Source organism: Coregonus clupeaformis, chromosome 20 (assembly GCF_020615455.1).
Source record: "Coregonus clupeaformis isolate EN_2021a chromosome 20, ASM2061545v1, whole genome shotgun sequence".
Lineage (NCBI taxonomy): Eukaryota > Metazoa > Chordata > Actinopteri > Salmoniformes > Salmonidae > Coregonus > Coregonus clupeaformis.
Genome location: NC_059211.1, coordinates 46075957 through 46103557, shown reverse-complemented (window position 1 = coordinate 46103557; position 27601 = coordinate 46075957). Strand labels below are relative to the sequence as shown.

Here is a 27601-nt window from a genome sequence, read left to right as displayed (position 1 = left end):
CCCCATTTGCTATGAAGCCTCTAAATAAGATCTTGTGCAACCAATTACCTTCAGAAGTCACATAATTAGTTAAATAAAGTCCACCTGTGTGGAATCTAAGTGTCACATGATCTGTCATATGATCTCAGTATATATATATATATATATATATATATATATATATATATACACACACACACCTGTTCTGAAAGGCCCCAGAGTCTGCAACACCACTAAGCAAGGGGCACCACCAAGCAAGCGGCACCATGAAGACCAAGGAGCTCTCCAAACAGGTCAGGGACAAAGTTGTGGAGAAGTACAGATCAGGGTAGGCTTATAAAAAAATATCAGAAACTTTTAACATCCCATGGAGCACCATGAAATCCATTATTAAAAAATGGAAAGAATATGGCACCACAACAAACCTACCAAGAGAGGGCCGCCCACCAAAACTCACAGACCAGGCAAGGAGGGCATTAATCAGAGGCAACAAAGAGACCAAAGATAACCCTGAAGGAGCTGCAAAGCTCCACAGCGGAGATTGGAGTATCTGTCCATAGGACCACTTTAAGCCGTACACTCCACAGAGCTGGGCTTTATGGAAGAGTAGCCAGAAGAAAGACATTGCTTAAAGAAAAAAAATACAAACAGGTTTGGTGTTAGCTAAAAGGCATGTGGGAGACTCCCCAAACATATGGAAGGTGGTACTCTGGTCAGATGAGACTAAAATTGAGCTTTTTGGCCATCAAGGAAAACGCTATGTCTGGTGCAAACCCAACACCTCTCATCACCCCGAGAACACCATCCCCACAGTGAAGCTTGGTGGTGGCAGCGTCATGCTGTGGGGATGTTTTTCATCGGCAGGGACTGGGAAACTGGTCAGAATTGAAGGAATGATGGATGGCGCTAAATACAGGGAAATTCTTGAGGGAAACCTGTTTCAGTCTTCCAGAGATTTGAGACTGGGACGGAGGTTCCTTCCAGCAGGACAATGACCCTAAGCATACTGCTAAAGCAACACTTGAGTGGTTTAAGGGGAAACATTTAAATGTCTTGGAATGGCCTAGTCAAAGCCCAGACCTCAATCCAATTGAGAATCTGTGGTATGACTTAAAGATTGCTGTACACCAGCGGAACCCATCCAACTTGAAGGAGCTAGAGCAGTTTTGCCTTGAAGAATGGGCAAAAATCCCAATGGCTAGATGTGCCAAGCTTATAGAGATACCCCAAGAGACTTGCCGCTGTAATTGCTGCAAAAGGTGGCTCTACAAAACAGAACGCTCAAGTTCTGTTTTTTTTGTCTTATTTCTTGTTTGTTTCACAATCAAAAATATTTTGCATTTTCAAAGTGGTAGGCATGTTGTGTAAATCAAATGATACAAACCCCCCAAAAATCCATTTTAATTCCAGGTTGTAATGCAACAAAATAGGAAAAATGCCAAGGGGGGTGAATACTTTCGCAAGCCACTGTATATCAGTGTGTGCAGGTTGAAGTGGCTGCAGAAAGTGCCACTACAGTGTTAGTGGACAAAAGGTGACACGTACAGACAGCATTTCTACCCAACCCTGTGAACTCAGTGAGATATGATTCCAGAGACTTGCCGGAATACAACACAAACAACATTTGAGTCCCAAAATTACACCTGCATTTTCATCATATCAGTGTTTCGGAAGGGAGATAAAACATAACAAAGAAGCTTAGGTTAAGAGTAGTTGAGATTCCTACTTGTGAAGAATGAACATTGCGTTGCAGGTCCCTACGCCCTAACACTCTCGCTGGCTCGATAAGTAGTGATTATAAACGGACTGTCTCACTAACTGAATCCTGTTTCCGCTTTATATCCTCCAGTCTTTCTGCTGTTCACATCCATACGTGTTGACGCACAGCTCAGCTGGCAGCACTTAAGTGAATGAGACAACACCCTCGAGGCGTACTATTTCATTTCCAGACACTTTCGTTATTCACAAATGATACTTTGACTTGACACGGACCATGATTACACCAATATAACTAATCACTTTTTACTCTGGGCTGACAGCTTACTATAGTGCTGTCCCTGCACCAGGGATATTGTCACAGGGTACACATATGTTACCCAGTGTGTTTGAACCAACAACTTCCCCCGTTTTATACTGTAGCCAAAAGCTAATGTAGTCAAATCATATTTCATTCACTGAACAAATGATCAGGGTTCAAGGTTTGGTATCAGAGTGCTAGAGATGCAGTGAGGCACAGCTGCATGGTCCCTAGTCCTGATCAGAGCTGGGTTAGACTGGTCTAGCGTGTGTGTGATGGTGTGTGGGGGGATGAGGTCTAACATAGCACCTGGTGGTCAGATAATGACAGAACAAAGAGGAGAGTGCTGTCTACTGGGATGATAGACCCACACGAATCTCCCACTATACACACTGTCTGCCTTTACTAATATAATGGCATCAGTGAGATGTAAAACTACACTGCTAACTGCGACGTCTTCTGTAGTCAAATGTGTGAATTGAGTCTTTAACAAATAACTATCTATATTGAATAAGTCTTATTAGCACCACGTTACATTGTGACAGTGATGTACCTATACAAGTTACTGCCATGGAAACAGTGCGTTTCATGTGTCACTATAATCTTGAGAGCAGGCAGCATACCAATTCATTAAGGATGAGATGTACACAACCCAGTGAATACCTTCAGCCTCATCCCATGACACATACACCCCCGTGACCGCTCAACTCTGCTCAGGACGCCGCTGTGAGTGTGTGTCAGCGTGAGTGGCCGAAGCAGTGTGTGTGTGTGTGTTTGTGATCAGCTCTGTGTGTGTGTGTGTGTGTGTGTGTTTTGAGTCCCAGTGCAGTGGCGGTTTAGCAGGCTTGGGAGCACCAGTGAGATAGTAGAGTTCATTGGTCCACACCTTTCCATTTGCATAGTTACGTTGGGTTGAGGTAGATATTCTTCAGTTACCTGCCAGGGAGAGGAAAGAGCCAGGGTCAGAAAAACAGAGAAAATTCAACCAAAACAAAATGCTGTCAATTAGCATATATAAAAGCATGACATGAGACTGCTCCTGAAGAGTGGATTTGTCAGAGTTAAAAAAGTTCTGCATCAAAAACATGTAGATTTTAACAGGTTTCCTTAGGATTTATTCACAAACCTACAATTATAATAATAATAATAAATGCCATTTAGCAGACGCTTTTATCCAAAGCCAATTCTCTCCAAAGCATGCATACATTTTTCGTATGGGTGGCCCCAGCAGGAACGAGGAGTATAACTTACCTTGTTAGAACTGAATATCAGCTTTGAAAGCACAGGAAAACCAGGTTGCCTGTGTGTGTCTCTCCCTACGAGTCTCTCCCCCTTATCCCTCTGATTGACCCACACCCGCTCTACCCCATCCCCCACCCGCCCCTCACCCCATGCCCTATCTAGGCCGGGAGCCGGGGTGCTGAGAGGACGACGTGTAGGAAGCAGGCAATCCCAGAGTCCTCCACATGCTGACCCCACCTCCTGAGCTACTGGCCTGGGTTGGAGGGGGCAGGTGAGGGGGGTAGTGCACTGTGAAGCTACGAGAGGAAGAAGAGAGGGAGACAGAAGCAGCAGCAGACACATAAGCAGAGGAGGAGGAGACCGTGAGAGCGGAGGAGGAGGAGGACTGTGCTCTCTGGTGCTGGAGGGAAGAGGGGACCAGTCGGGAGGAGAGGAAGGCCTCAGAGCGAGACGAGGGACTGGGGTCAGAGGACGAGGAGGGGACTGAGGAGGAGACATTGAGTAATGGTGGTGGAGGGGGCAGGGAGAGCGTGAGGGGTGGTTGGGTGTGCAGCACTGTCTGGGTGCGGCTGTGCTGGGCCTGGGAGAGGGGCAGCGGGAGGGAGGAGGATATGGAGGCAAGGAAAGAGGAGCCTGACTGGGGGGCAGTGTGTTGGTGCTGCTTGGAGGAGGAGAGACTGAGCAGAGAGCTGAGGCCTCCTGAGGCTGGCAGCGCAGCCCCAAACTGATGGGAGGATACTGAGGGCACCACATGGTGAAAAATACCTGTGGATTAAACAGCAAGAGACAGAGAGGTGGGGGAGGACACAGAGAGAGAGAGCGAGCGAGAGAGAGAGAGAGAGACAGAGAAACTCAGCCAGGATTTGCATAGCGCCAAGCGAGTCTTACAGACAGGCACACAGAAAGCAGACAAAGACATTTCACTATAAAAGGGTAGACTGAATCAGCTGTTATAGACTAAAGGCCATTCCTCTGAAATTAACTAATAGTTTTGTGCAAATAAAACAAGTCTAATCATAGTGAAATGTCTCTGAATTACACACAAGACCAGCAGCAGTAACACCAACACCCAAAGAAAATGCTGATCAAGTTTCTTTGATTAATTACTAATCACAGTAATTTCTCAACGTTTCAGAGATTTACAGTATAGCTAACCAACACAGAAAACAGTAGGCTATATCACAGTATACAGATTGAAGGGCATTGTCCATGCGCGTGGCCATGATTGCATTGACCAAGTACATAATTCTTAGGATCTGCTCTCTTCAAAATGTTAGGCATTTTCCAAGGGTGTCCAACTCAGCTTCTGTACAGCCAGTCCATGGCAAAGCAAAGCAGCGAGGGAGTTCAGACAGGCAGCAGGACAGGGCTCCCACTTACCTGTGTCCATCAGTAGGCCTCTCCCATTGACTTCCTCTGTACCACTGTCTAACACTCCCAATCTACCCCAACCCATACCCAATGGTGGTGCTGAATGGAAGGAGACTGTTTAGAGTGTGTGTGTCAGTGGGCCTCACCTCCAGCTGCTCCACCTGCCAGCCCAGCGCTGGAGAAGCTCCCCAGGGAAGAGTGTCCATTGACCAGGCGCGGGGCCCCGCTCACCGAAGTTCCGGGAGACTGGGCTCCGAACAGGGACTGGAGGACAGAGGCCCCCCCAAGGGGGAACTGGGACCCCATGTACTGTCCCACAGAGGCCCCTGAGGCTGAAGATACAGGGCTGCCCCCCACCTTGCCGCTCAGGATACCCCCGCTGGCGGCAGCAGAGATGAAGAGGTTCTGGCTGTTGCCCATGCTGCTGGATGTCTTAAGCTCCCGCTCACCCCGGGGCTTCTGTTTGGGCATGGCCTGCCTCTCAGAGCTGCTTCCTCCCTGGGCCCCTGCCCCCGGCCGTCCCCCAGACTCCTGGCTGAGGAAAAGGTTAAGGGGGATGTCCTGAAACCCTGAGGGCTCACCCCCGGCCCCCTCACTCCCCCTCCTCTGCTGCTGCGGTTTGTGATCAGAGTCTGAGTCCGTACCCGTGCCCAGGCCCCGCGGCTCTCTCCCCGTGCCGAAGGGGGAGCCCCCCTGCCTCAGCTCGGGCAGGGGCTGCTTGAGGTCTGAGATGGGGGAGAAGGTGGATTTCCACTTGCTGTTGGATGAGGAGGATGAGGAGGAAGATGAAGAGGAGACCTCACTTCCTGTGCTGTTACCGCTGCTGCCTCCTGACTTCCTTCCTGTTAACCCAATAGAGAAAAAGTGAGATAGAAAACAAAAACAGAGCGAAGGAAAAAGCACAGTAGATAGCTGACAGTGATATCATGTTAATTATGCAGCTTCAGCATTTTTGGACGTTCCTTACCGCGCTCCCTGTCCCCTGATCTGCCTGGTCCATCTCGGCTCTCCAGGGAAATAGTGGCAATCTTCCTTTCAATTCTAAAACAAGACAAATTAAAGAAAATGTACTCTGCTGTAGAAATGAGTCAGCAGCCACATGGCTTTTCGCTTCACCGTTTACTATACCTTGAGCTGGAGCTGTCAGCAGGGTAGCCAGAGTCGTCGTCAGAGCTGGGTGCGGAGGAGTAGCGTCCTGAGCCATTCATCTCCAGAGGGCGTTCTCTCTTCAGTACAGGGGGCTGGTCCATATCTGGACCACAGGAGCTACGGCCAGACTGCTCCGGGGAAGAGATGGCAGCGATCTCCAGAGGCTGGTTAATGTTGTTCACCTGACACGACAAACACAGAAAACAGGGTTAGCCCTAACCATGGGTTTCCCTAACTCGGTCCTCGGGACCCCAAGGGGTGCACGTTTTGGTTTTTGCCCTAGCACTACACAGCTGATTCAAATAATGAACTAATCATCAAGCTTTGATCATTTGAATCAGCTGTGTAGTGTTAGGGCAAAAACCAAAACCTGCACCACTTGGGGTCTAACCCTAAAGCTACAATATGTCACTTTTGGGGCGGCCTGACAAAATTCACATGGAAATATGAGTTATAGATATGTAATTCTCATTGAAAGCAAGTCTAAGAAGCTGTAGATCTGTTCTATGTGCGCTACTTCTATGCTTCCTGTTTTGAAGTTTAGTTTTTTGCGTCTTTTACTTTCGGTTTTGTACACCAGCTTCAAAAATTTGAAAATACAATATTTTTGGTTATGGAAAATATATTTCACAGCGGTTTAGATGGTACAATGATTGTCTAACTCTATACTTGCTTGTTTTGTCACAAACTGAAATTAGGCAAACTATTAGAATTCTAGAAACCAGGAAATGGCGGAGTGATTTCTGCATAGTGCATCTTAAGCCAACAGTTAAAATATGTATTCAGTAGGGCCTAGATATAGAAGGAATCAAACATACAACTCTTGTAGCAAGTACTGCGCTGCAACCAAGCCATTGTAGCCGTGTACTACGTTTTAACGAACACGGAAGTAACCTGAATGTGGCTTGACTCACCATGGAGTTGATGTTGAGTGGGGATCCAGAGGGGTGATTGGTGGAGCTAAGCCCAGGAAAGGACCTCCTCTTTGGGGAGCCGCTGGCAGGTTGAGCCCCCGTTGAGCTGCGCTTCCTCCTCCCACGCTTGCGTTCCTCCTGAGACCCATGACTGTGAGAGTTTGTATGCTGGGAGCCCGGCGAGCGGTTGTGGTGGTGATTGTTGTGGTTACTGTGGCTCCCGTGGTGATGCTGGCTCTGTCTGGCCGAGCAGAGGTGGAGGCGAGACGCGGCGCCCCCAGAGGAGGAGGAAGACGACAAAGAGAAGAACATGCGGCGTCTGGACTCGCTGTCCTGGGGCTCCGAGTCAGACTCGCCCTGCCGCTCGGTCGCGTCCCCAGGGAGGATTCTGGGGGGGCCGTCAGCATACTGGAGGACCCCTCCGGTGCTGAGGGGGGGGCTGTGGCCTCGTGTTGGTCCCATAGGAGGGGCACCGTGAGAGGGAGGGGAGGGGGCAGCCCCATCCTGGTCCTCAGAGTGAGAGCCTCCATTCATCAGCCCTGAGCTAGAGGAGTACCCTGAGGAAGGACAGAGGGGGTTGGACACTGGCCAGTCATGATATGTTTCAACACATTGAGGATTCACTGGATAAGATCAATATGGTATACAAGGTAATAGTGTTTTGGGAGCTGCTTACCGTTGGTCTGGCCTGTCTGGGACACAGGACTTGGTGTGCTCCTCTACAATAACAAACACAGAGCGTTTGAGTCAACACAGTGGTTTATTACAGCACACATGACCTTACTACCCAGTCGGAAATCAACCTGTAGCCATTCTCTAAGCCAGTGGTTCCCAAACTCAGACGGGCTTTCAACCTAATCTTGAAAGTTGTAATAGTAGAATGCACAAGGTGCAACTTCGAAATTGGATAGTGAATCAACCGTTTTCCTCATCATGTCATTTATAACTTGTCAGAAATATCCAGATCAACTGTCCAGAGTGAAAATGTTTGGGAACCACTGCTCTAAGCCAGAGTTATATGAGCCATATGTACCCACCAGTCTCTCTGCTCGGCTGGGCAGCACCACACTGGCCAGGGGGATGCTAACGGGGAGCTTGCTGGGGTGCACTGTGCTGAGGGGGATACTGATGGGCAGGCTGGTGATGGCGTCACCCTGACTCCCTGCTGGACTCTTCTCCTTACCCCCCTGGACATCACACACACACAGACAGAGACAGGAGGGCAGTTAGGGAGGACCAGTCAGACAGACTGAGTACATACTGTGTGTGAGTCAGCAGGGTAGGCTATGTGTCATTGTTTGGGGATGTAGCTCAGTTGGTTGAGCATGGCGTTTGCAACGCCAGGGTTGTGGGTTCGATTCCCACGGGGGGCCAGTATATAAAAATACAATAATGTATGCACTCACTAACTGTAAGTCGCTCTGGATAAGAGCGTCTGCTAAATGACTAAAATGTAAAAATGTAAAATGTTTGGACAGACAGTTACCCTCTCAGCACTCCTGGGTGTGTTGTTCTGCTGACTGTCTGATGAGTTGGGAGACAGGCAGCTCAGTTTAGCACCTAATGGAGAGGTGATGGCACCCATATCCCCCCTGCAGGAATAGAAAAACACAGTCAGGAATACAGTACTCAACAAACATGTAACAAATCTCCATGTTTTCAGGACAATCTACTATGTCAGTCTGTTGATAACTAACCTGAGACTAGAGTCCTGCATCGGGTCGGATACCCACGGTTCCTCGCGGATGACCCGCAAAAAAAATCAGCTGGCGGGTGGAATGAAAACATTCTTTCAACCCGCGGGTCGGCTCGCGGTTCAGAACAATGATATTGCGTTTAACGTTTTAAATCAAGATCATATTTTTTAGGAGCTTGTTGTGTTGAATTGTGTTGCGAATTCAATTAGGCTATGTGAGCGGTGAGGCAGACATAGCCTAGGCTACCAGCCACGCAGCGAGAGTGGAGCAGGGAACTGTCCATTTCTTGTGTGGTGCTGAAACATTCCTAATTTGTCCACGTGCAGAGCTTATGTTCCCTTCCGCCACACAACAATACATTGGCAAGTTTATTTTCCCTGACTCATGGGAAAATGGCTAACGTAACAGGAGAAATAAAAAGGTTATGATGAATACACCATCGTGGAAACAGGTGCTGCACGAGTGAAATCCCCAGTTTTGGAAGGCTTTTGGAGTCAGTGTGGACAAGGAGGACAACAACCCAGTAGATGGATACACAGCCTGCAAAAGTGCAAGCAGGTATTTGTTTACAATAATTCAGTTAATTATTACATTAATTCAGGCTTTCGTGCATTTAGACCATACGCAGGCAATATAAAGTTCACACCTGTGCGGCTGGTAAAAGTTTGAGTAGCCAATAGCCTATTAGATTCTGGGAAATTTGTATTTAAGTTTCAATTACGGTAAACTATTTGATTATTGAAACAATATTGAATGTAAAGGTATTGTTTTGTTATGTCGGCTATAGGCTTTCATTTGTTAAGGAGGTTAATTAGAAGGCTTTTTTTCAAAGCGATTTGAGTTGTCAATGTGCCGCATCGCATTGCGCATGGTTTCCTTTTATCAACATTTTTAATAGACATAAATAGACAAATTAATTCATGCAGGGAATGGGAATACCCTACTACTCTGGAGTCATAAAAACTATTAAATAAATGGATGTTATTTGGCGGGTCACGGATCGATTCTCGGAACAATTCTATGCGGGTGGGTCGGGTTGCAGAGAAAAATCTGTCCTGATGTCGGATATCGGGTGGGGCTCCGAATTGATGTGGCCAGCGCGGGGCGGTTGCGGCTCCAAAAAACGGACCCGTGCAGGACTCTACCTGAGACCAGTGAAGCCCAAGCCTCTGAAGTGTGCAGTGCTAGAGTCCTGGTTCAGGTGTCTGCGCAGGGCGATCTTGGCCGGGGAGAAGCGGGTGTAGTCAGGGAGGGGGTGACCCAGCTGCCTGTGCCGGATGTCCGGGGTGGGGGGCACGATCTCGTGGTCAGGCGAGATGGGCAGGTAGCGGGAGAGGAGCTCTCCCTTGGTGCCCCCCCTGTCGAAGCAGGGCGAGGCGGTGCCGTTGATGGACAGCTCTGGGCTGAGGCCGGCCACGGCCAGGCTCAGTTTGGGGGTGTCGAGGTCCAGGCGAGGGAGGCCTTCCAGGCCGGGGAGGCCCTTGCGGTAGGGGGAGCCCTCACAGGGACTGTAGGACTTGAGCTGGAGCAGCTCCTGTTGCCTCTGACTCTTCTCCAGCTCCACGATGCTGATCTGAGAACCAACACCAGGGGGAGTCGTTACACAAGGTAAGGAATAGGAACATCACTTTGCTAACAAAAACCTGTCACAAAGTGCTTCACAATAACAGTAATGACCGATTCCTCCACTATTTCTAAGTTTGTAGGTAGAGATAGGGGGAAGAGAGAGAAAGGTGCACAGAGAGGTGTGTACCTGTAGCTCGAGACAGCGGCGCTGTTTTTCGGAGATCTGTCTGCGCAGGGCCTGCTTCTCCTTCAGCAGGCTCTCAAGACACAGAGAGCTCCAATCCAGCTTTAGCTCTTCACACCGAGACTTCAACTGAGACAGACCGTTATAGTTAGTTAGTTACAGGTCACTGGCCTATATGTCTGACAGAATGCCCAACATGCAGATCAAGCCCAATGTGAAAAAGGCCAGAGAGATGGCACCCAGGAGTAGCAAGGTTGTCTCACCAGGAGCAGGCTGTGGTCCCTCAGCTCGGCCATGTCTCTCTCCAGCTGCTTGGTCTGCTCCTTCAGCTGATGGTTGTGGGCTGAGATCTCCTTCTGGGCCTGCAGTAGGTCCTCCACAGTCAGGGCCTTCACTCCCAGCTGAGGGGAACACAGACATAGCGTAAGACGTTTGGGGATCGAGTACTCCCCACCACTTGCTTCTCATTACCAACTGGTTTCATTAGACATTCACCACGTTACCACTGTCTGCCTACCTCATCAAGTTTGGTGTGGAAGAGCCCTTTGATCTTCTCTTTGTGGGTCTGACACACAGTCTGCAGCTGCTCCGCCTGCCCAGAAAGCTCTCGGTGTTTGAGCTGCAGAGGTGGAGGAGAGACAGGGAGAGACGGAAGGAGGAACACAAGAGAAAAGGGAAAGGTTTAGAGGTCGAAGCTAAATCAGAGGCAACATTCCCAGGGGGTTAGTCTCCTTCAACATGACTGATAAAGGGAGGGTTGAGAGTGGAAGTATGAGCCTAAGGGAGTGAATCTGAATGCAGTAATTTATGAGATCATCTATTACTCTTTAAGGAGGTGGCAATAATGTTGTCAAATGGATTATTAGCTTTTACAAGATGGATTGAGTGATTTGGACATTATATTTACCTTCTCCTGCTCCAGGACTTGCTGCAAGTGAATGCGGTACTGAGGTGTCTTCATGTAGGCCATGAACTGGAGGTACTGGACTTTAATGTTGTCTGTGGGTGGAGAGACCGAGAGGACGGTTATCAGGACTGGCCTTCAGCTCTGCTGGCTGTGACTGACAGACAGGTCTTTGTGATATCTAAGGGTGGGGTCAGGGTAGCGGGGCTCACCTAGAAGCTGTTGCAGGCCTGGAGGAGTGGGGCCCAGAAGCAGTTGCCCAGACGCATAGTGCTGAACTTTAGGAGGTAGCTGGTAGAAGGGACTTTGAGGTGACCTGTATGCATCTGTAGAAACAACCCAGAAAGTCAACTAAAAACATGGACCAAAATGTGTAGTTTAGGGCTAAATAAAACACAAATGCACAAGGGTATATGGACACAGCCCTCGGTAGGAATGTGTGTGCGTGAGCAGGTGGCTCACCCTGAGGGGGTGCTGCAGAGAGGGTCTTGGCGTGCAGCAGCTCCAGGGCACTCTGGCTCTTCTTGCTCTTGCGTTCGGCTGCGGTCACGGCAGCCTTCTTGGGACGCCCGCGCTTCCGAGCACTCAGCTTGCGGCCCTTGCTGAGGAGTTTGGCGCGGCGTGGTTTGGGTGACGCCTTCACGGCTGCCAATAGCCCCGGTTGCTCATCCTCCCCGCAGGAATCCTGAGACACACACAGGGAGAGGCCAGAGTGAGAGCGAAAACAAACCAAGATAGAGAGGTGATCTCATAGGGAAAAAGAACTGAGCATAGAGACGTGAAAGACGGTGTAGGGATAGCAAGGCCACTCGTGGACAAAGGGACTTACCTTGTGCTCCTTTGCCTTGGTTGGGGTGGTGGTGTTGCTTTTACTGTCTTTACTGTTCTTTTCTTGTCGACGCCTAGCTGCTTCTTGCTCCTCCTAAAACAGATAGGAACATCTTAGTGTTGTTTACCATATGAATAGTTCAGCAGGGCATATAAACTGGGTGCAACTGCAAAGTGACTAAGATTGTCATTACTCGTACTCTGCGGGCAACATAAAATATAGTGACCAAGGGAACATAATGGAGCTTACCCTGAGTTTAGGATTTTTGAGACTATGAAAATAGTTTTCAAGCTGAAAAAGAAAAGAAGGTATCAAGTATTGCACAAGGACACAGAGGCATAGATAGCACACTTCACTCTCCCCTCTCTCTCTCTCTCTCTCTCTCTCTCCTTAGTGCAGTCACCTTGTGTGACACTGTCCATAAGCCCTCCAACATGTGCATGTGAGTGAGGAGATACAGAAACAATGCAGCGATGACCTCACCGTTTCCACTGCCTCAAGTGAATGGATAGGGAAAAAAATAACTTAGCCAGTTGTTTCACTTGCGCTTGACTCAGTGCTTGAATGCGCAAGTGAAACAACTGGCTAAGTTTTTAAGCAGACTGTTACGGACCGGTATAGACAAGGATCAAGACAAAACATAACCAAAGAGAGAATATTCAAGGTTCTATTGGCAAAATATGCCCCCCACAACTGACAGGCAGAAAGGTTAAGATTTTCTGCTTGCAGTTAGGCTAACTGTTTGCAAAAAAGTACTAAGTCTCGTTTTCAGTGTTTCTAAACTAGTTGAAAACACTCATGGTACAACATGTAGTAGTAATGCTGGTTGCTCCATCACCTGTCGCTGTACCACATCTCCTCTGTCCACTGCAGGGCTATACCAGCAGTTGCAGTTGTTTCCTGCAGGGATATGTCCGACTAAACATGTTCTGAGTACTGCTACCGTACGCATTTTCAGAAAATATCACGTGGGTGTGTTATTTACCATGGTATTGGATACACATATAGAAAAAGGACAGATGAACTGATGGAGACCTTTGAAGCGTGGGCCATTCAATTCAGTTCAAGGTTACCCTTCATTAAATGGAGAAACTGCCATTGCAACATTGTGTGTTGGACAGAGAAGATGTTTTGAGAGTATAAAAGAGGAAAGCAGGACTCACTATGGTGCGGTCTATCGTATGCAGGTAGTAGGAAACTGGCTTCCCTGTCCAGGACACTGAACCCCTCAATGGAGACAGCTCAACGACTCTCATTATTGTTCCAATGTCTAAAGGGAGAAACAAATGTTTTAGTTCATTGAAATACACTCTAGGATATGTAGCCCAAGGGCCACCCACCAAAAGATTTCTCAGAAAAGGTGTTTTGTGACCCAGGTAGAAGCGGAAATGCTAAATGTCAGCATCATTTGTTAACAGTTTATTTGGATAGTCCATCTGTAGACACACTACATCTTCAGACTATCAGTAGCCTCTCCAGAGTCCCCAACATCCGGATGTTCTGGCTTTCAGGGGAAATGGAAAGAGACGTTAACAAGGCGACACTCCATCTTAACTCCTCCACATTTACTGAATTGGTTGAACGGTGCAGAAGAGAACCTCCCCAGACAGTATTTTCTTCTTATCGTCAAGACCAGTAGGTAGGGGATCTACACTGAACAAAAATATAAACGCAACATGCAACAATTTCAAAGGTTTTACTGAGTTACAGTTCATAAAGAAATCAGTCAATTGAAATACAATCATTAGGACCTAATCTATGGATTTCACATGACTGGGAATACAGATATGCATCTGTTGGTCACAGATACCTTTTTTTAAAAGGTAGGCGCGAGGATCAGAAAACCAGTCAGTATCTGGTGTGACCACCATTTTCCTCATGCAGCCCGACAGAGTTGATCAGGCTGTTGACTGTGGCATGTGGAATGTTGTCCAACTCCTATTCAATGGCTGTGAGAAGTTGCTGGATATTGGCGGGAACTGGAACATGCTGTTGTACACGTCGATCCAGAGCACCCCTAACATGCTCAATGGGTGACATGTCTGGTCAGTATGCAGGCCATTTTCAGCTTCCAGGAATTGTGTACAGATCTTTGCGACATGGGGCCGTGCATTACTATGCTGAAACGTGAGGTGATGGCGGTGGATGATTGGCATGACAATGGGCTCAGGATCTTGTCACGGTATCTTTGTGCATTCAAAATGGCCATTGATAAAATGCAATTTTGTTTGTTGTCTGTAGGTTATGCCAGCCCATACCATAACCCCACCGCCACCATTGGGCACTTCATTCACAACGTGGACATCAGCAAACCGCTCGCCCACACGACACCATACACGCCGTCTGCCATCTGCCCGGTACAGTTGAAACAGGGATTAATCGTGAAGAGCACACTTCTCCAGCGTGCCAGTGGCCATCGAAGGGGAACATTTACCAACTGAAGTCGGTTACAACGCCGAACTGCAGTCAGGTCAAGAACCTGTTGAGGAAGACGAGCACGCAGATGAGCTTCCCTAAGACGGTTTCTGAGTTTGTGCAGAAATTCTTTGGTTTTGCAAACCCACAGTTTCATCAGCTGTCTGGGTGGCTGGTCTCAGATGATCCCGCAGGTGAAGAAGCCGGATGTGGAGTTCCTGGGCTGGAGTGGTTACACGTGGTCTGCAGTTACAAGGCCGGCTGGACGTACTGCCAAATTCTCTAAAACTATGTTATGGTAGAGAAATTAACATTACATTCTCTGGCAACAGCTCTGGTGGACATTCCTGCAGTCAGTATGCAGGCTCTGTCGCCTGCAGTCATTATCCAGGCTCTGTCGCCGCCGGCCGCGACCGGGAGACTCATGGGCGGCGCACAATTGGCCCAGCGTCATCCAGGGTAGGGGAGGGAATGGCCGGCAGGGATGTAGCTCAGTTGATAGAGCATGGCGTTTGCAACGCCAGGGTTGTGGGTTCGATTCCCACGGGGGGGCAGTATAAAAAAAAAAAAATGTATTCACTAACTGTAAGTCGCTCTGGATAAGAGCGTCTGCTAAATGACTAAAATGTAAATGTAAATATGTATGCCAATTGCACGCTCCCTAAAAACTTCAGACATCTGTGGCATTGTGTGACAAAACTGCACATTTTAGAATGGCCTTTTGTCCCCAGCACAAGGTGCACCTGTGTAATGATCATGCTGTTTAAAAATCAGCCACACGTCAGGTGGGTGGATTATCTTGGCAAATGAGGAACGCTCACTAACAGGGATGTTAACAAATTTGTACACAAAATTAGAAATAAATAAGCTTTTTGTGCATATGGAACATTTCTGGGATCAACACTTTACATGTTGCGTTTATATTTTTGTTCAGTATAGTTTCAAGCATTTATTTTATGCCTGCTACATTAGGATAGAATATCAGTAACATTTCAACTAACTATGTACTACCCTTAACCCTTATTCTAACCCTAACAAGCAGTTGCTTATCAACAGATAATTTGTTAATAGTATGACCATCTGTAGAGAAAGTGTGACCCATCATTTTCTAAATAATGTTTTGTGTTCTACAACTTAAAGGTGCACATTAATTAAATATTATAAATCAAAAAAAGGTACAATTTTGAAATAATAGCACATTTTGGGTAATTTGGGTAAACCTCAACATTATGGAGGTTGCCATGTTATATCTTGGTTACAATTGTTACTTCTGTTGTCCATGCTTGCAGAAAGCAACACATGTACCGGACGAATTCCAAAATAATATAAGATAAGAAGCTGTTGAAACATGCTAAATTGATTTTTCTCAGGTGCCAGAACAGTGCTTTATTTAGTTGTCAAGACCTTGATTGTTTTGAGAGCTGTGCTAGCTAGCAAACGTTGTGCGGTCTGTAGTTTGGCTAGCAGGCAAAAGCAATGATGGCCCTTGTGGGCTAAATAAAGCTGCGAAAACATCTTCTATTAACTGAGAAAACCACTATACATGGTTAAAACATACACTATACATTCAAAATATGTGGACACCCCTTCAAATGAGTGGATTCGGCTATTTCAGCCACACCCGTTGCTGACAGGTGTATAAAATCGAGCACCCCGCCATGCAATCTCCATAGACAAACATTGGCAGTACAATGGCCTTACTGAAGAGCTCAGTGGCTTTCAACGTGGCACCTTCATAGGATGCCACCTTTCCAACAAGTCAGCTCGTCAAATTTCTGCCCTGTTAGAGCTGCCCCGGTCAATTTTAAGTGCTGTTATTGTGATGTGGAAACGTCTAGGAGCAACAACGGCTCAGCCACAAAGTGGTAGGCCATACAAGCTCACAGAACGGGACAGCCGAGTGCTGAAGCGCGTACATAACGTCTGTCCTCAGTTGCAACACTCACTACTGAGTTCCAAACTGCCTCTGGAAGCAACGTCAGCACAAGAACTGTTCGTTGGGAGCTTAATGAAATGGGTTTCCATGGCCGAGCAGCCGCACACATGCCTAAGATCACCATGCGCAATGCCAGCGTCGGCTGGAGTGGTGTAAAGCTCGCCGTCATTGGACTCTGGAGCAGTGGAAACGTGTTCTCTGGAGTGAAGAATCACGCTTCACCATCTGGCAGTCAGACGGACGAATCTGGGATTGCCGGATGCCAGGAGAACGCTACCTGCCCCAATGCATAGTGCCAACTGTAAAGTTTGGTGGCAGAGGAATAATGGTCTGGGGCTTATTTTCATGGTTCGGGCTAGGCCTCTTAGTTCCAGTGAAGAGAAATCTTAATTCTACAGCATTCAATTACATTCTAGACGATTCTGTGCTTCCAACTTTGTGGCAACAGTTTGGAGAAGGCCCTTTCCTGTTTCAGCATGACAATGCGCCCGTGCACAAAGCAAGGTCCATACAGAAATGGTTTGTCGAAATCGTGTGGAAGAACTTGACTGGCCTGCACAGAGCCCTGACCTCAACCCCATCGAACACCTTTGGGATGAATTGGAACACCGACCGCAAGCCAGGCCTAATCGCCCAACATCATTGCCCGACCTCACTAATGCTCGTGGCTGAATGGAAGCAACTCCCCGCAGCAATGTTCCAACATCTAGTGGACAGCCTTCCCAGAAGAGTGGAGGCTGTTAAATCAGCAAAGGGGCGACCAACTCCATATTAATGCCCATGATTTTGGAATGAGATATTCGATGAGCAGGTGTCCACATACTTTTGGTCATGTAGTGTATTTCCTCGTTTCGGGGTTCATCTGGATCAGTGAAGGTAACATGTTATTTGAGCTGGTGCAACGACGAACACCGAACGCCAGTTTGCAACAAAAGTAACCAAGGTTAAACATAGCAACGTTGCAAGGGAAATGACCCAAGATGCGCTGTGATTGATGCTAAATATCGCAACGTTGATGAAAGAGAAAACATTTATGTGCAACTTTTACAAGTTTTGAATCAGACAGTGTTCATGTTAATAACATTATCTACATAAGGCTGTTGACATTTCTGTAGTTCCGTTTCCGGGGTCTGCCCAGAACATGCTCCATGATGAAGACTTACCACTCAAGTTTCGACTGTTGATTCTAAAATGTAGAGGTGCAAAAGGTTTTGACGATACAATTTTCGCACCTAAAAGAGAGAAACAAAGATGACCTTTTCATGAAGGCACACAGATTAAAACTAAACAATACAAACACTGATCTATAATCAGTCCCAGATCAAACCATTGATCTATGTGTGTGTCTGCTATACATTATCAATGGTAGCATAGATCATCCTCTCATGTCTGTCTTTTAAAAGACGGGGTCATGTGGAGGAAAGGTCACACAGCTGAGGGGTCAGAGGTCAAGTGTGTGGTGTTGACACAGCTGCCATTAGCTACAGCATGCTACCCTCTCTCTTGTTTTTACTAATGAAAGCAGCTGAATCAATAACCTAATGAAATGATCACAGGTTCTTAATGTTCTGTAACAACAATATGGCAGGGTGTCCTTGACACTGGGTAACAAAAGGGCCATTTGCTACCTACCTTCCTTCATGTTAGCAAAGCGCTCCTTCAGCTGGTGATCCACCTCTGGACCAAAGGCAAAGTTGTTCACAAAAATAACACTGCTAGACAAACGGTGAACAGGAGAAAAGAGGGAAGAGGGTAAAAAAAGATTTAGACTTGAAGATGTGCAGATGTTTCTCCTCATGTGTTCAGACGTGTGTAAATACAAAGTGACATCTCAGTGAGAGTGGAAGCGTCCAGTCTATATAGAGGTACTGCACCTTGTGTTGGCTATCCTGTCCTTCCACACTTCAGACAGGAAATCCCCCCTCTCCAGCTTTAAAATAAAGAGGAACACGAGTTGCACATCGCTGACTCACGGACAATTTCTGAGTGACACGTCTGTCATTACAATACCACATACCGTGTACTCCCCGTGTTTCTTCCCATACCACTTCATCCATCTCTTAAATTCTTCATCCATGGACTTAAAGGAAAACAACATACATTAGTAATTCTAAAATATGTTCCTTCTTTGTTGACTGACAACCATCAAGATTACCAAGACCCTTAAGCTAGATGTGGGAACTTACCTCAGCATAAGTGGCTGGAATGTCTGCCTTCTCCACACCAAAGTAGTGTTTACAGTTTGTTGCTGCGGCGACCTGCAGCACCACTTGTCCCACTCCTGCAATTACAGATGATTACGAGTCAAAAATAGCACCAACCTGCTCATTTAGACACATCAACACAGAGATTCACATTGAGACTGCTTATCTCATTCAAAAGTAAACATTGACGTCATAAACAAACACAGACCGCTGCCGAGGTCTACAAAGGTGTCGTCCTCCATCATCTCCATCTCGTTGATGATCTGCGCCACCAGGTCGAAAGAGGTCTCGCCGTACACCTCGGGGGAGAAGGGCTCATAGTTGTTGAGCTTCTCGGGGTCCGTGACCGAGTGGTTGTACACCTGCTGCAGGATGTGTCTGAGCAGCCCATTGGACGGCCGCTTGTTCAGCTTCAGGGGCGGTGTTGTGCCTTTCCACTGTGACACACACAGAACAGGAGGTTTAGAATGAGTACATTACATAGCTAGGATATAAACATATTGCTGGGCTCAAGTGAGCTAGGTTTTACCCATGGTGGCAAAACATCTACAAGAAAGAAGTCTGTTTGAATTAATTGTGCGCACAAATAAGCTTTCGACGCAACTCCTCTGGAGATATTCCAACTCACCAGCTGGTGGATGCTGTCGATGGCTCTGTTGTATTTGTCACAAAGTCTCTGCATACTCTCGAAGCTGTAACAAAAACACACATAGAAATAAAGAAACAACATGGCTGGGGATGACTTCTATCAACATCTTATGACAAGAAACATGGACAAGGAAACCAACAGCCCATGACTTCGTTTGTGCTGATGTTTGTGAGTTTGTCCAGCACCGTGGACACAGGAATGCTAATTGCATATCAGTTTTACTCCCCTCTACAAGACTCCTTCTCATCTCTTTTGGGCTGCTGCCACAGGAAACAAAAATATTTCTAAATGAGCATCGCTGCCATTAATATCTTTATTACCTTCTGGGAATAATTATCCTTCAAATGTAAAACTGGATGTCTAAGTGTTATGTTATTATGGTATTTGACTGTGACTACAGGTGCTCTGGTAGACTGTGCTTCAGAGCAGCATCATAGTCCTTGTTCCTCATTGTCTGACCCTCAGCTCACCTCTTGGTGTCGTAGTCGATGAGGACATAGTTCTCCATGGCCAGTTTAAGGTCTGGGATCTCCTCACACACCCACCTGAGAACAATGGTCAATACAGTGTGAGTTTACTTAGATCTAGCCTAACTCAGTCAAGAAGTGCAGTCACTCACTGCACAATGCTTTTGAGATTGATAGGAGAAAGTTGGTAGTTACTTACCGAATGGTCTCAATGATTTCATGAGCAGCATCATGGTGTTTATCCTGGAGACAGAAAGTGAACACAGGAGAGAAGAGAGATTGAGTAAACTCTCAGTACGATTTGTTTATGCAAAAAGCATTTATTGACAGGCAATAAAAAGACCATAGACTTATTACTACAGTATATAACAGACTGGCAGTAACCAAAAGCTAAATACGGATATCCGAATAATGTACACAAATATGCTAACAGCTACCAACACGAGTTCAGACAGCCGGGTCAGATAAGGCCAGCTGCACTCAATGACTTAATAATCCACACACAGTGCAAACCATAGTAGTTAGTGTGACACACTCAGTATGACTGCCAGCATAACAATTCAGGAGACACCACTGTGAGTGTATCACTTTTATCAAGCTAACATTCTCTAACTGGATGCGGTCTGGGAGACCATGTGCATGTGAAGCTCTCTGTCACTTAGGTTAGCTGGGTTTTGTCAGGGCACTGCTGCTACTGCTGCAGCATGGGAAGAACTGCAGGATTTCAGTCACACTGGCTGCTGACCCAGTGACCCACTTTCTGTGTCCTGCTCCAGCGCGGGGCCTGGGAGGGGCTCGGAGAGAGGGAAGGAGGGCGGGAGTGAGGGAGGAAGGTAGAGAACGAGCTCCAGCCAGCCAGGCCCAGCTGCTTTCAGCTGGACTGGCTTTGGCACAGTAGCAGCCTCCAGTTACTAGGCTCAGCTCTTCCCGCTCAATAGCACCACAACTCCCGCCATGGCGCCGCTGCCAGTAATACCAGGTCTGAGATTATAGCACCACATGAAATATGTATGAAATAAAATCTCCCGCCACAAGGGAAGCAAAGCGTTTCACAAGAGGAGCAAATGCTGCTATGAATAGCCTAGTAATACAACAACCACCAAATAAATGCAGCCAAAAGGAGGGCCCCAAGAAGCTTACTGTGCTACAATTGTGTAAAGGGTTAACGCGCTAGTCCCAGACAGACAGCAGTGTGTGCACATACAATCAGCCTCTTCACAGTGCGTGCGTGTGTGTGTGTGTGCGGAGGCGGTGGGAGGGGGGGTGTTCCTGCCGCTCACAGACGGCACGCAGCAACAACCACGCTGGTGCTAAAAATAAACTCTGGCTGAGAGAAAGAGAGCGTGTGGCACGTGAGAGAGGAGCTCTCAGCCAACCCCTGCGCTCTCTTCTCCTCCGCTCCTCCTGACCCCCTGCTGTGGGCACAGTGACTGAACTGACGCACCCACCCACTCTCTCCTTCCATCTCACCTCTCTTTCACACTGTCTTCACCTCACCATGACGCACGGCCGGGGCATAACGTCCGCTCCACTACGTATTACTAATGGCCAATAAAGGAATAACTAACCGAGTGCAACAGTGATCTCATTACCACAGAGAAAAATAACTGACTCCATCAAACCCCTTTTCATCAAAGCGCTGCCTGTCCTAGAACATGGTGACAGGCTTCTATAGCTGTTGGACTATGGTTCAGTGACTTATTGTCCTTATCAGTATCCGTTTTCACCCACATGTTTTTCAGTAGGTGAGGGAGGCGGGTGGAACTGCCTTATGCATAAATGTCAGCTTTATCTTCTTCACTGATAACAACACAGGTCACGTTTGTCCAATGAGTGCTTCTCAAGACATTGATGAATGGTTATTGGCTTGTTACAAAGTTGAAATTGAAACACACTTGAGAAGAAAAAAGGAACACCATTAGCTAGGCTATCGACAACACAAACTAGGCAAGAAGACATTGAATCAAATAGTGTCTTGTTTAAAGGCATTCTGGCTTTAGTTAAAGCAACAAGAGAAAAAAATTCACAAAAGCCTCTGCAGCAGAAGAGGTATACTTCATATGGAAGCAGTTACAGATGATTTAAATACGCAGATGGTGACTGTGTGTGTGAGAGAGAGTATTCAAGCATGTGGTGGTAACAGCTTCGGCGTGGGGAGACATGCAGGCGGCATATATTACAACTCTGTTGTTGTTCACTGCACAACATAAGAGAACAGTGTGCGTTGTTTCTCTGTGGGTGAATGGAGCGATTTGGGTTGCACTTCGGGAGTCAGAAGTATTGGAATATGTGTGATGTATCTTTGGTGGTGGAGAGCAGTGGGCAGCATTATTAATGACAATGAGCAAACAAAATACAACTCAATCTGAATAGTGACATATTGCACAGTAACACTCATGGAAATGAAGTTGTCTGCTCAAGAGTTATTACAGTCAGACAGTCCTCTTCAATAGATCAAACTGTGCAAAAATAGCCACAATGAAACATCCCAAGGGCATGTGATTTGCAGACTCAAGTAGAATCAAGTGCTTTTTAATCCTAGTCTTATTTTATGCCCCTCCCTGTCCTCAAAGTGCATATAGAGGAAAAGTGTAGGAGGTCTTTATTGAAAACAGGGCTAGGACTCCACACACACAGATAATGAGCACTGGCTGCCTCTTTACTCAGTGCAGGACATGCCTATGATATTTAAGTCTATATTTATGATATCAAGACACCAACTTCTCAACAGAATAACTGGAGGCACCAGCAGCTCTAAACAGTTTGCAAATGCCTTTGCAAAAGCCAGTCTCTGGCGTAATGGAGTGAAGTCAGCCAAGTCCAACTGTAGAGGATTGCGTCAGCAGCAGCACTACCTAGTTCCTGTACTCTGACGTAAAGGAGCATTACCCAATGTGACATAACACTCCACCGTTCAGTTCTGAGAAATTTCGTTTCAGTTTTTTTTGCACAGTCTCACCACAATTGACTATAAAATGAGAAATACACCTGAAACACACTTCAAGCCACCAGAGAAACCGCAACCATTTCATCTGCTTCCATTTCTGTTCCCCCTTGAACAACCATCTGCTAAACTTGAGCATTCAGCTAAAGGATATCTTCAAGGTATGCTGCACATTCAAGGACTAAACACAGTCAGCTCTGCCAGCAAATGTATTGTTGGAGTTGCACTAGGGCCCAAACTAGGACAAATATTTTCAACATATGTCTAGTAAGTTCCACATAGGTTAAAATATTACAGCAGCATGTTGTGCATGCAAAAAAAAAAATTGTTGATGCAAAATCTAAAGAGGCTTGGTCATGGTCCTAGAGCTGGGTGATATGGCCAAATGATGGTATTTCACGGTATTTTATGTTTTTGAATAATAAATGTTCTACATTTGCTTTATGAGTAGTGCGTGACCCTAGGGTGGCAACACATACATTCTAAGTGATTTCAATGGGTCTTTCTCCATTCTGATTGTTTTATACTGTTCAATTTAACATCAACCAAATATTTTGTTTTATACTGTTCAATTTAACGTCAACCAAATATAATTGTCAGTATTTTCTGAAATGTTACTTGCGATTTAGAGCAAAAAACTTGGGTTTGAGTTTGAGTTTATTTTTACAGGGACAGTGCACATTAATCAACGTTTCAGTAAAAGTGCCGGTTTTAGCCAGCCGGCTAATTTTCAACCGCAGTCCCTGGGCAGGTTATTAAAAACAATTACAATATGGACAATAACAACATAGAACAAGACATAGCATACAGACATAGCAACATAGGACAAGCAAGACGTAGCATACAGACCGAGCAACATAGAACAAAAAGCAGCAAGACAAAATTCATAAAAGCAACAAAATGTTTCCACACCTCACAAGTTACAGACAACAGACATGGAAAGCGGCAACACACAGCTAGGGACCATGTTCACAAATCTGATTGACCTTTAGCCATGTCTTCAAGCATTTTGTGAAAGTGTGATATGTGGTGCAGTTGTGTGTGTCTGATGGCAGTGTATTCCAGACATGGGAAGCTCTCACAGAAAAAGCAGATTTACTAAAGGTGCTTTTCCTTAGGGGAACTACACAGTCACCTCTCATGGCAGACCTTGTGGATCTGCTGCCATATGTTTGGGTTTTCTGTTTAACAAAAATACTGAGTGGAGGGGGAGCCAAGCCATTTAGGATCTTGAATACAAGACATGCATCGGTGTATTGCACAAGATTTTCCCAACTCAGGAGCTCATGCTTTCTAAGGATGTGACAGTGATGATGGCTATTGGGCTTCCTATCAAGCACTTTGAGAGCCTGTTTGTAGACAGACTGAATAGGTCTTACTGTTGTACAGCAAGCTTGGGCCCAACTAGTCAAGCAGTATGTTAAGTGGGGGAGTATCATAGATTTGAAGTACAGTTTTGCTACCTCTGTTGTCAAACAATTTCGTATAAATCGGAAATTAGCTAGGTTGAATTTGGTTATTTGAATTACCTTTTTCACATGCTTTTTAAAAGAGAGGTTGGAATCAAGTATGATGCCAAGGTACTTAAAATCAGATACCCCCTGGAGCTTCTCCCCTGACACATAGACTTCTGGCTCAGTAGCATCTGTTGCCCTCTTTGTGAAGAACATGCAAACAGTTTTTTTCACATTGAGATGCAAACACGAGTCACTGAGCCACTTTGTAACCTGGACCATTACAGTAGTGAGTTCTTGTGCAGCTTGTTGTTTGCTCTTTGCATGCACATATATCACTGTATCATCTGCATACATTTGAACTTCAGACCCAGTACAGACAGAAGGCAGATCATTAATGTACAGGCTGAACAGGAGGGGCCCCAGTATTGACCCTTGGGGCACACCCACATCATAGCTAAGAGTGGGCGATAGCTCATTGCTCACTCTGACACACTGAGTTCTGCCTTCAAGGTATGATTTCATCCATCTCAAGGCATCGGGGGAAAAGTTGAACTTGGACAATTTTGTGATGAGAATCTCATGGTTAACAGTATCAAAAGCCTTCCTTAGGTCCAGAAACACAGCCCCAACAACGCCCCCTTTGTCCATCTTGGACTTCACATTTTCCAGAAAAAAGCAGTTGGCCATTTCTGTGGAGTGTTTTGCTCTGAAGCCAAACTGCATGGAATGTAATGTGAAGGGGCTGTTGTTGAGGTGGGCAATCAGTTGTTCTGCTACACACTTTTCAACAACCTTTGAACTGTTGGAATCATGGAAATATGATTATTCTAATTCTATAGTTAGAATATAATAGTGGGCACTTTGAATACAGTGTTGTTTGACATGACAACGAATGAAAATGCTAGGGAGGAGTTATTGTGACAGGGTAGGAACCAAAGTGTTGATAAGTGTTTCCTAGGGGACCCTATAATATTTGGCTACATTTAATGTTCTCGCTTAGCTACTTCATGTAGCTAACATTCATGCTTAATGTATTCCTCTATGATTAAGAAGATACTGTTGCACAAACAAAATGCTGATTTAGGTTTACACCATCACTGGTATTATCAGGCGTGGAAAAAGTACCCTAATAGAAGATACCTTAACAGAAAATGACTCAAGTAAACGTGAAAGTCACCCAGTAAAATACTACTTGAGTAAAAGTCTAAAAGTATTTGATTTAAAATATACTTAAGTATCAAAAGTTAATGTAATTTCAAAAATATGCCTAAGTATCAATCATTTCAAATTCCTTATATTAGGCAAACTAGACGGCACAATTTTCTGTTTTTATTTTATTTATGGATAGTCAGGGGCACACTCCAACATAATTTACAAATGAAGCATTTGTATTTAGTGAGTCCGCTAAATCAGAAGCAGTAGGGATGAGCAGGGATGTTCTCTTGAGAAGTGCGTGAATTGGACCATTTTCCTGTCCTGTTAAGCATTCAAAATGTAATGAGTACTTTTGGGTGTCAGGGGAAAAAATATGGAGTAAAAAGTACATTATTTTCTTTAGGAATGTAACGTTAGTGGAGTAAAAGTTATCAAAAATATAAATAGTAAAGTACAGATACGCAAAAAAACTATTTAAGTAGTACTTTGAAGTATTTTTACTTAAGTACTTTAACGTTACACCACAGGGGGTCTCGCTAAAACCATCCCACTGGGTCTGACCCACACGTTAAAAAAAGATTCCTTGCTAGCTAGCTAACATAGATACATGGCTAGTAGTTAGCAAAGAAACTTAATGGTAACTAACCCATTTTTATGTATGCGCTAGTAAGTAGGTCAGGTGCTAAAGTTAGCGAGCTAGCTAACGTCAGTAAAATTGTTTTGCGTAAGACAGAATTATAACGCGAGTCAAATAAAACTGTTAAAGCTAGCGTAACTAGCTAACTTAATGACCTAACAAAAACCAAAAATTGGAGTATTAGCTAACGAGTAACCGATGTAGTTAGCTAAGTGTGCAATGTTTATCGTGTGATTTGTCAAATCATCCTATCTAACGATGTCTACAGTAACGTTAGCTAGCCTTGGTTTTAGGTTCACAGTAGGCTGGACACAACATTTTTAATCATGAGAATCTCCTCTTTGTAGTTATAGAAGTCTGGGCAGCGAGCTCGGTTGTCATCAAATGCTAGGCCAAGAATAATCTTTGCCCTTGGAACCCTGAACTCCGCCCATTGTTTTCCTATGGAGAAGCATGCCGGTCTATTTGGCCAAATATCTCTCAATGTGTATATTTTGATTTTTTCAAGTCGGACACCATTTTTATCAGAAGAATCTCCTCTTTGTATTTATGTAAGTCTGGGCAGCGAGCTCGGTTGTCATCGATCACTAGACCAGAAATAGTCCGAAGTTTTTATTTTTTCCCTACCTCCTCATAAGCACAGTTGACACCATCGAGGTGCAGATGTTTACTTTCTACACGAGTTTTTTCTTCTTCTTCAATTTCGTCCTAAGAACAGATTGTAGGGGTAATATGAAAAGTGATTTTTTTAAATGGTGCCATTTGGGTGAAATGGAATTCTAAGCATAATTCCAGTCAAAATAGGCTCTGCGAACGTTTGATTCAAGTCATTTGCTATGGGCTCGCGCTAGTGTTCCAGTTTAGCCAACGTTCTATTGCAGTTTTTCAACCTTGGGTGAATTTTGACTCGTTCTATTGTCCAGCCTATTCACAGTCAGTGTGGCCACATGAAGTGTCTATCCCACTTAGTTGATGGATATACTGTAATGCAATATCCACTTTATCACTTCACATCTGTCGCTTCTGGATAGCTCCGAAAATGAATTATCTATAATCTATATGCTAGCTCAGTGGTGGTGCACTGGTGGGCGGTCTGACTTGCATGGCTTGCCTTAGTAAGTAACCTTTGCTAGCAAGCGCATATTTAGCTAGTAGCTACCGTTAGCTAGCTACATTACACAGATTAATACATCCAGTACTGACTTGCTTGGCCAAGTTATACGTTATCTGGCAAATTGTTTGGTGTGATTAAATACTTACGTATACTGGTAATGGCCACGGATAACCAGCCGCTTCGGCTCCAACCGGCGACTTCAGCTTGAGTTCTAGCTTCTCTCCCATTCTACACTTTCTCCGGCGTTTGCTACGGTGGTCGGCTAGCTAGCTACTACATTGTGATCATTTTGTCCGAAAAAAATGCTTAACACAATAGAGAAAATGATATGTCGATTAATGTAATGGAGTGAGAAGTAGTGCACGCCCCTTGTAGTCCGATGTTCAAATATTTCCGTTTGATTTTAATCAATTTATTTCAAAAATAAATGTTCATGCCGAGCGGCTGCTACACCTCGTCCTCGGCAGTACAGCCGCCATCTTGCTCCGCTCGGCGTGAAAAAGATGCAAAGCGGCCTCTACTAAAGTGACAAAAACGTCAGGGAGGAGGGACTCAGAACATGGGAAGTATACGGTTACCGGGAGTGTACAACCGGATTGTTACATTTCGAACGATGACCATGACGAAAACAATGAGTCATTATCTTCTGTAAGACAGTTTGAATTGGAATTTCCCGGGAGCAATAACGGCCAACTGGCGGGAGATACAATTTTACTCGATAACTAAAGTAATGTTTTTGTTGTTATGGAGCGGAGGGGCAGACCTCGAAGT

General features: G+C 45.7%; 1 protein-coding gene across 4 annotated transcripts; it reads right to left on the bottom strand.

The window, feature by feature from the left end:
- Positions 1 to 1388: 1388 nt before the first annotated feature.
- LOC121533519 (histone-lysine N-methyltransferase, H3 lysine-79 specific) lies at positions 1389 to 27601 on the bottom strand. 4 transcript variants are annotated; one of them, XM_041839536.2, is made up of 28 exons: positions 26977 to 27599; positions 19723 to 19766; positions 19527 to 19601; positions 19036 to 19099; positions 18616 to 18844; positions 18390 to 18484; positions 18221 to 18283; positions 18078 to 18133; positions 17836 to 17918; positions 17367 to 17435; positions 13016 to 13122; positions 12102 to 12143; positions 11853 to 11945; positions 11486 to 11708; positions 11236 to 11349; positions 11027 to 11118; positions 10637 to 10738; positions 10383 to 10520; positions 10123 to 10248; positions 9515 to 9942; positions 8159 to 8264; positions 7710 to 7859; positions 7349 to 7391; positions 6673 to 7229; positions 5738 to 5940; positions 5577 to 5650; positions 4756 to 5451; positions 1389 to 2932 (listed from the first exon to the last, which is right to left on the bottom strand). In XM_041839536.2, the coding sequence occupies exons 1-28, from the start codon at positions 27055 to 27057 to the stop codon at positions 2925 to 2927; spliced, it is 4161 nt and encodes a 1386-aa protein (XP_041695470.1). In that variant the 5' UTR covers positions 27058 to 27599; the 3' UTR covers positions 1389 to 2924. The 4 variants fall into 4 exon arrangements, with proteins under 4 accessions (XP_041695470.1, XP_041695467.1, XP_041695469.1 ...); XM_041839533.2 differs by lacking the exon at positions 1389 to 2932 and adding an exon at positions 3386 to 4003 and having other exon boundaries at positions 26977 to 27601; XM_041839535.2 differs by lacking the exon at positions 1389 to 2932 and adding an exon at positions 3386 to 4003 and having other exon boundaries at positions 17836 to 17915; positions 26977 to 27601.